The sequence below is a fragment of the Alligator sinensis genome, unplaced genomic scaffold (assembly GCF_000455745.1).
Source record: "Alligator sinensis unplaced genomic scaffold, ASM45574v1 scaffold404_1, whole genome shotgun sequence".
In the NCBI taxonomy this organism is placed as follows: domain Eukaryota; kingdom Metazoa; phylum Chordata; order Crocodylia; family Alligatoridae; genus Alligator; species Alligator sinensis.
In genome coordinates, this window is record NW_005841839.1 from 4932620 (window position 1) to 4941083 (window position 8464).

General features: G+C 40.7%; 2 protein-coding genes across 7 annotated transcripts in view; one reads left to right on the forward strand and one right to left on the reverse strand.

The window, feature by feature from the left end:
- Window positions 1-8464, forward strand: part of IFT140 (intraflagellar transport 140) — a 182998-nt gene that overhangs the window by 99625 nt on the left and 74909 nt on the right. For all 3 annotated transcript variants that reach the window (XM_025204179.1, XM_014520225.2, XM_014520228.2), the window contains one exon: window positions 1509-1708. In XM_025204179.1, the coding sequence (XP_025059964.1) occupies window positions 1509-1708 (200 nt within the window). The remainder of the gene's footprint in view (window positions 1-1508; window positions 1709-8464) is intronic.
- Window positions 2742-8464, reverse strand: part of TMEM204 (transmembrane protein 204) — a 115553-nt gene continuing 109830 nt past the window's right edge. For all 4 annotated transcript variants that reach the window (XM_025204199.1, XM_025204194.1, XM_025204244.1 and 1 more), the window contains one exon: window positions 2742-4988. In XM_025204199.1, the coding sequence (XP_025059984.1) occupies window positions 4744-4988 (245 nt within the window). In that variant the 3' untranslated portion in view covers window positions 2742-4743. The remainder of the gene's footprint in view (window positions 4989-8464) is intronic.

Genomic DNA, 8464 nt, shown 5'->3' on the forward strand with positions numbered 1-8464 from the left:
TTTGGGGGGCCCATGGCAGAGCCCCCCATGCAGCAGGGGGCAGGGGACATCAATCTGCCCCTTGGTAGAAGCCGGTGACCCGGGGCTTTTTTTTTTTAAGGGTTGGGAGCTGGGGTAGGCAGGACAGCCATTGGGGATCTGGGAGAGCTGGCAGGGGTTGGGGGCTCATGGCAAAGCCCCCCATGTGGTGCGGGGCAGAGGGGGGCAGCAGGGGTCACCCTCCCACCGGGCAGCAGCCAGCGAGTGGGCGCTTTTTTTTAAAGAGCCCGGAACTGGGAGAGTGGGCAGGGCAGCCATTGAGAGTGGGTGGGGGATGGGGCTGATTCAGAGATTTGACTGACTCGGCAGTGGCCAAATCTCTGAATCAGATTCAGCTGAATCGATTCGGGGGAGTGATTCGAATCACCGAATCAAATCACTGCCCCCAAAATTGGCCAAATCCGAAGTGAATACTAGGTGTTTCACACAGCCCTGCTACAGACTACATGCAGCAGCTCACTTGCCCTTAACCAGCTCAATTCATGCTTCAAGCACAAGCTAAATAGCTACTGTGGGTATAGGAGAGTTAATACAGGACTCCATCCTTTTTGCTTGCTGGGGCCATAGAGAGGCAGCAGCCATCTTGATAGCTATTAGAGCACAGTGTCTGCTTACTCTTATTCTTTGCTGCTTCTGTTACAGAGAAGAAAAATCAGTTTCCCCTGATTTTGGATAAAAGGTGCATTTGGTATGCAAGTATATATTGTATATGGCATTTCCATACCATATTTAAGATTTAAGAGGCATGGAGGAGGACAATGCAGAATCCATATTGGCTCAAGTGAAGTTTTTTTTTATTTGTGTTTTAGCTTGTGAAATGTTTCTTCTTAAATTCTAAAAAGATTATTTGATTTTAGCAACACAGCAAAGCTATTTCTTTAGTGTAGCACAGAAGAATAGTTAAAGTATCCTGTCATGGTTCTGAATCCACTGAGTTTTAAGTCTTACTGAAGCTCTGGAGCTGGAAGGTTGTCATCTTTATGATGCATATTTAAGAGTCTGAGACCTAATAGTGGGATTCTCCATATGAAGACAAATAAAAGAGAAACAGATACTGATATTTTAAAGCAATACATTTATCTTTTAAGAGAGAGCAAGCACACAGCGTTTCAGCCTGAAACATTTAGAAATTTGGGAACTATCACAGAAAATATTATGCAGTCTTAACTTGTTGTGGTCACTTCTGTTCTTGCTGTGATACTTTACAAATCTAATCAGTAGCTAAGTACCAATATCAAGCATCGTGACTTCAGTGCATTCATATTCTCTTCGGGGGGATGCTCCATATAATGATGGGCACTTTTTAAAGTTGTGCAGTATTATTTGTTATGATCACTATGAAGGCTTTAAAGAGAAGGGAACTTATCATTGCTTCTGGTGCAGGCAGCCAGATAGTTAACATTATGAAAAAAATAAAGGGATTGTGGTGAGGCCTGCTTGTATGTGAATGTGGATGGCTTTTCTTTCAGCCAGGAGAAGTTGAGAAGGAGGCACAAGTGGAATCTGCTTCAATACGACTCTCACAGATGGTAGCCAGGAGACCCATGAGAGATTTCATTGGGCTGGAAGAATGTGATAAAACCACACGGGATGCCATGCTTAACTTCAGCTTTTATCTAACCATTGGGGACATGGATGAAGCCTTCAAATCCATCAAGCTCATCAAAAGGTGGGAACTAAACATTTGTAATGTTTCATTTGCTTTCAGGGTTTATTTCTGCTTCAGGTTCATATGGAGTTTTGACCTCTTTAAACTTCTTTATTTTTTCCTCCTTGCCTACTGCCTCTTAAACAAGGGAAAACTTTATGATAAAGGTATATTGACTTTTTCTCTGCTGCTTCATCACCACATATGTTGTGGTGATGTCATCCATTGAAATCACTGTCTGTTACATCAAGCTGTCTAGCAAATGGATATGCCTGTAATAGTAAGCAATGGTAAATTTACTTCTATGATTGTGCAATATTGGGATAATTATAGGCAAGCTTCTGGGTATCACAGTACTTGTTCCTCAGTCTCTGTATCTTCCTCTCCTTGAGGAAGGGTACTGTGATTCCCAAAAGCTTGCCTATGTTTATCCCAACCTTGCAGTTGGTCCAATAAAAGATATCACCCATAAGATGTCTTACTTTTTGCATATTTCCTGGACCATCACTGGCAACAACATCACCTCATTACTGTGCAATATTAGCCATTTCATTTTAATATCTATATTTGTTTTAATAGTTTTCATTGGTAGATGTATTTATATACACCAATATATATATAATTTTACCTGAACCAAAATTCTTTACAAAATAGATGTTTTCAACATAGTCTGTTGAAATTTGCAGTTTTTTTGGTGTCTGGTGCAGCTTCACACATCAGGACTCAGTTTAGTGCCTACTATTTTTTGTTTCATTGGAAATGTTTGGCCCCTGGCCTTGGACTTTTTAGTGCAACTGGTAGATCAGGTATCCAATACAAATACATACCCTGTCACTTAATAGATCAATAAACCAATTATTTAAATAAATACTTTTAAAATTTTATAGAAGGATAATGATTACTTTCCAAGGGCAATCTTGTAAATGAAATTTTCTTAACATGTAGATTCTTCTGTTCCTTAAACAGACAACACATGTGCAATGATCAGCCATATTTTTTTTTCATTCAGACACAAAGTACATCACCTGAAGAGAACTGAACATTCAATTCACCATTTTATTTATACATTGAAAATAAACACAGTAATACTGAATAGTACAGTTTTACTGACCACATAGCTGATTTTTAAAATTTAATGTACATTATTATAATATGGATATTGCAATATTAGAAGAAATAATATAATGTCTTTTAAATATTCCAATATTTTATTTAAAACTTTGCAATTAATTATAGCACATTTATTTCCAGAAAACACAGAGCTTTTGCAGAAAGGCAGGCAAATGGAAACAAACCTCAGTTGGTTTTTACAAACCTACTATAAAAAGAAATGCTTTATCACCCATGTGGAACTCTGCCCTGATGTCTAGAGAAAGAAGAGGGAGGTTGAATTTTATAAGTACTTGATTGTAGAGCATCAAGCTCATAGCATTACTTACTCTGGACATGGTACAGAGTGACAGTTTGGGCTAGGTTCCTTGCATCATTTTGGGTTTAGAACAGAACTCAAGAGCCAGCTTGATGATCACAAAGTGAAGCAAAATATTAAGGCAATCACAATAAAAAAAGCAAAGAATTTAGTTAGGAGCAGCACAGCAACCTTAAAAAGAGGTTTTATTATATTCACAGCTCATAGTCATTCAGGTCTTACTAGTAAGTGTGTTCAAGGTAACACCATATGCTGAAGTCTTTAAAATGTATGTAAGTACCCCCAGCCCTCTTCTGGTCCCTGTATCTATTTCTGTATTGTAGTTGGCATCTCATTGGTTTGCCATCTTGTAGTAATGCACATTGTTGACATGAACCATCAGGCTAAAGTGTTGCACTTACAAACTAAAGGCCTGATCTTGCAGGATGCCAAATACCTTCACCTACAAACTCTATTTTTGCTGTTAAGGGGAGTCACCTGCCCAGATCACGTCCTACATGCCTAATTTTCACTCTCAAGTGCTCCAATTTGTAGTTGGGTGGCATCAATGCTGTCAAATATTTATTTCAGGCTCCATGTGCCATTTTGAACACTCAAACACAGAACTGAATACCCTAATTTTGGTATCCAAATTCAAAAATGTTCTGCCAAGTTTAAAAATGGGCTCGGAAAAGAGACTTTAGGGTAAAAGGTGCTTTCATGTGTAACGACCATATGTAACAAAATAAATTAAGGCCATTTAGGAATGTTGGGTTGTCAAGGTAAACACTCTTGTAGATGCCAGCCCACAATGTAAACAACTGAGTACATTTTTAGTTCAGAAGGTGGGTAATTTTAGCTGTGTACCTCTCTTTAGTGTTAATGGCATCACTACCTGCCAGCAAAATTAACCAAAAGGTTCTATTTTAGGAAAATTAAAAGGTGCTTGAAAACAACAGATTGTAATTAATTTGCACACCCATAACTTACAAATGGCTAGCATTATGCTACTTGCTTTTTGGTTTATAGCTTGTGTGCCATACTTCAGTGAGGAAGAAATTGTTACAGCCAGGTTAAATATTCTTAAAAATGGGTGGGTGGGGGAGGGGACATTAAAGATGAGGAAATCCTTGACTGTGCTGTTGTAAATTATATGATACATATGGCAAGTCTCCTGATCTTTCTGACTGTCCATCACTGGTTCCAGAGGAGGACTGTTACTGAAGCTCAGCTCCTGAGCTTTGTGCATTATCATTAGGGAGCAGGATAACTTCATCCAGGACAAGGAAAAAATGTAGGCCAATTGCCCTTTTCCCATACCTTCACTACTATTACTCTGTATGTCTCTGCCACAATTGGAATCCCTAGATTTAAAACTGTGAAACTGCATCAGGATAATTATGATGACAATCTTATGTTTCTGCACTGTACAGGAGAGGAAAAAAGTAATATATAATATATAAAATTAGGTGTATTATACATATGTATATAGATGAAGCCCATCCAAATAATAATTGAGGACCTCTATCCACAAGAAATGAGCTTTGTGACATTCTTCAAAACTTAGTTTTAAATTACAGCATATATTTATAGAAACAATTCCAATGCAAGTCTTGTCAGAGGGCTCTCCCCTCTCAAACCCATGCTCTCAGCATGGTGACTCAACATAGTCATTCTCCAGCCCTCGGCGGAATCGAGCAGTCAGGGTGCGGCTGATGACAATGACCCGGGGTGCCATGCAGTCCTCTCGCCTGTGCAGGATGTTCCATATCAGAATGGCAGCTGCCAATGTAGCCAGGAGGCAGGCCCCAATATTCAGGTAGCAGGACCACGACAGGTTGGTATAGGGCCCAATACGATAGAATGTCACCAATCCAATGACAAGAACAAAACCTGCAGGGAGAGAGAGAGATTTTTTTCTTCAAAATGGATAATTCTCTTGAATTTCTCGAGCATTGTCTTTCCCAAGGAATCCCACAATGCTTCACACACTGTACACCAAGATGATTTCCTTGTCCACCATTCCCACCACTGACATGGAACCCCAGCAGGTTTCTAATAGACCAAAGCAACACTGTGCAGCAGTTCAGGATAGTAAGTAAAAAAGATAAATTATCCAGTTGAAACTGCAAGAAGTATTTGAGCAAATAAAATATATAAGTTTAATTTTGCAAGGAGTCTCAGAAAATGTTCCAGTTGGTGGAATGTTGCATGTATTCAGGACCTCCTTCCAGGGACTTGCCTAAAAGACTGCCTGGATTCAGCACTACACAGCTGGTCTGGTTCTTTCTATTCTGGTTTACATTCCCTGTGCTCCCATCTATCCTCATTTGTATGTTTCTTAATAATCATGTCTCACTGACAACACCCAGTGATTTTCAGGTGTTCTTACTTTTCCTGCACATGTAGGAAGATGGTGTACTAATAAAGCCATCTGCATTCAGAACACAGTACATTAACTCAGAAATATATCTGAGGAAAAAAAGAAAAACAAACCACTATTATAAATTTTGAAGGCACTAATGGCAAATATGCTAATAGAAATAAAGGAAAATATGCTATAGATTAGGGGTTGTCAACAGAGGCAAGCGTACCCCCAGGGGTATTTGAGAAGACCCTAGAAGGTATGCACGGGCAGTCAGGGAGTGCCACCATACACCATCCCGTGCTGATGTGCAGGCGCTGCCCATCTGGCCAGACATAGGGTTGAGGGAAGCTCACATGTGGTAGCTGCTGCCACTCTGTGTTCAGCCACGTGCCAGCCCCCCCCACTTCCCCCCTGCTCCGTGTCTGGCCGCTGATCCGAAAAAGGTTGAAAACCCCTGCTATAGATCATTGGTGCTCAACCTTATGTCTCCACAGGCCAGACAAGTGGCAAGGAGACTGTCTGTGGGCCAGATTCAGCCCTGGGGCCTGGTAGCCCTGCTTCCCTGTCCCGCATACCAGGATTGGGCCTTGTGGGCCTGGCACCACCCTCCCCCCCATGCCAGGATTGGGCCCCAAGGGTCTGGTGTGTCCCCTCCTGGGCCCCCCCCCCCCCAATGCACTGGGATTGGGTCCCAGGGGTCTAGCACCACACTTTCCTGCCCCCTACACTGCGATTGGGCCCTAGTGCCTGGCACTGCCCCTGCCCAGTCCTGCATTCTGGGATCAGGTGCTGGATCTAGCGCACAGGGTCCAGGGCTCTCCATGGAGATTTTAGGGCCCCTGGGGAACTACACAGACTATATGATACAGGGACATGGGACAGATCTGACTTGTGGGCCAGAGGTCAAGCACTCCTGCTATAGATAGAAGATTAAACTATGGGGGACCCCACTGACATGGAAATTAAATTTTGAAAAAAGGGTAGGATTGAGAAATACCAACAGGGAGCTAATTCTAGCACCAGTAGCCATCAAAGTAATGTCTGCCACTTCCTGACCTAAAATGCAATGGTGAAGTCCCTAAAAGGTTGGTGATATCAGACTAAGAACGCCATACTTCTTAACACTTCCCATCCACAGACATCAGTGTACTTTGCATATCCTGAAAAATGTAATCTTCAGCACCCCTCTTAGGTACCATAGGCAGTAAAATTTTTCCTATTTCATAGCTGAGGAATTTGAGAGAGTGACTTTTCTAGCCAAACAAGAAGCATGGAGTAAAGGAAAGAACCCCAATCTTGTGACTCCCAATCTTATATCTTAACAACTGCCCTTTTCTGAAGGATATGCTTGCATATTTAATAACAAACAAAAAAAAATGCAGAATTACTCTCTTGTCCTCTGTGCATTGCAGTAGTTACTCTTCTCCTTTTTTCAGTGTGAAGCTACTTATCAAAGAAGTAATTTATAAATCTAATTAGTTTGACACAATATACAAAGAGGTGAATACATGTCGCTTACTAAGGAAAAAACAACTTCCTCTTCACTCTCATAAATACTTCCTTAACTACCACCATAACAGAAGAAATTACCATGGACAAAAAGAGGCCCTTTATGGAGGAAGACTAGAATAAACAAAGACCAATAAACAACCAGAGGGAGCTACAGATACCATCTCCCTACATTTATAGGCAAAGACAAGTCATGAATGAGCCAGTCAGTCTTTCCTAATTTTCCATTGTTTGCATGCTCTATTTCTGAATAAGTGGCATTGCTTATAAACCGTTCTCACAGATGTGATACCTTGGCCTTTTGAATATTGTCAGCTTAAAATCATAGGAGACACCAACAGTGAAATCTTCTAGGTATTAGTTAGCAGAACCCTTCAGGTTGTGGGAATCTGAAAAGCTAAAAGGGCCAAATAGGAAGTGCGGGTATCTTCTGTAGTGACTTTATTAGCCAGGAATGTATCAAGCAGGTTTTGTACATTTTTTTTTTTTGTTAAATGTGCAAGCACTCCCATAAAGATAGGAAACATTGTTTGAAATGCAAAATACAAGGTGAGGAGAGAAAAACAGACTTCTGTAAGTAAAAGGGCCTTAAGTAGGCAGCACACAAATTAGTCATTCAATAGTCTCAGGGTTAGCAATGTGGAATCTAGGACTTCCTCCTGATAAACTGGCATAAGAGGAATAGTCGTGCTAGTAGATGAGAAGCATTCTTAACTACACTGCTACAGAGAGGCCTATAACTGAATCCATAGACTGAGTCCTTTATACCTCAGCAACCTGTACCTGAAAGGGCTGAGCTTGAACCAGAGATAGCATGGACCTTTGAAGGTAGGAGTAAGGAGTTTCTTAGCGAGGGAGTGGCTCATTCCCATTCTGTTTACCACAATGTGATAACGTCCACTGCAGGGATCATCAGTAACATAATCTAGATTGGCTTTGGGCTCATGAGCTGTAGTGATGTACGTCCCATATAACTTTGGCAAAAACATTTGTGGTATCTCCTGGATTCTGTCCTGGGGGTTCTTTTCTGCCCCTAGTAGGTAGATGTATGAACTACAGATATGTGGGCTTGCACTATGCTTTAGTTGGTCTTCAATCAAGAGGATGTTGAGTGTTTGTGAAATATTGGTATAACTGAGCTGTTCTGTGAAGAAAATCTTGTAAAAACTGCAGCTTACATTCCTTGCAGCCTGCACTAAAGATGACAAGAATTCTGGTGTTTGAATAAAATGTTGTGTATAACTCAGATTATATTCAACTTTACTCCTTCCTTTCTGCAATCACTTTCCTTTTGTATCACTTATGATTTTTTTTTAATTGATTTTGACGTGTGTTGTGCCAGTGCTACTTTTGGGGTTTCAGAATTTAGTTTATTTGTATATATGTTGATAATACTGGTACACAGAGGTACACAGAAAGTTTTGGGGCAGAGCCAGAAAAGTGAAACACTGTATTGTCTTAGCTTCTAGTCTAATGCTTTAACATGGGGTTC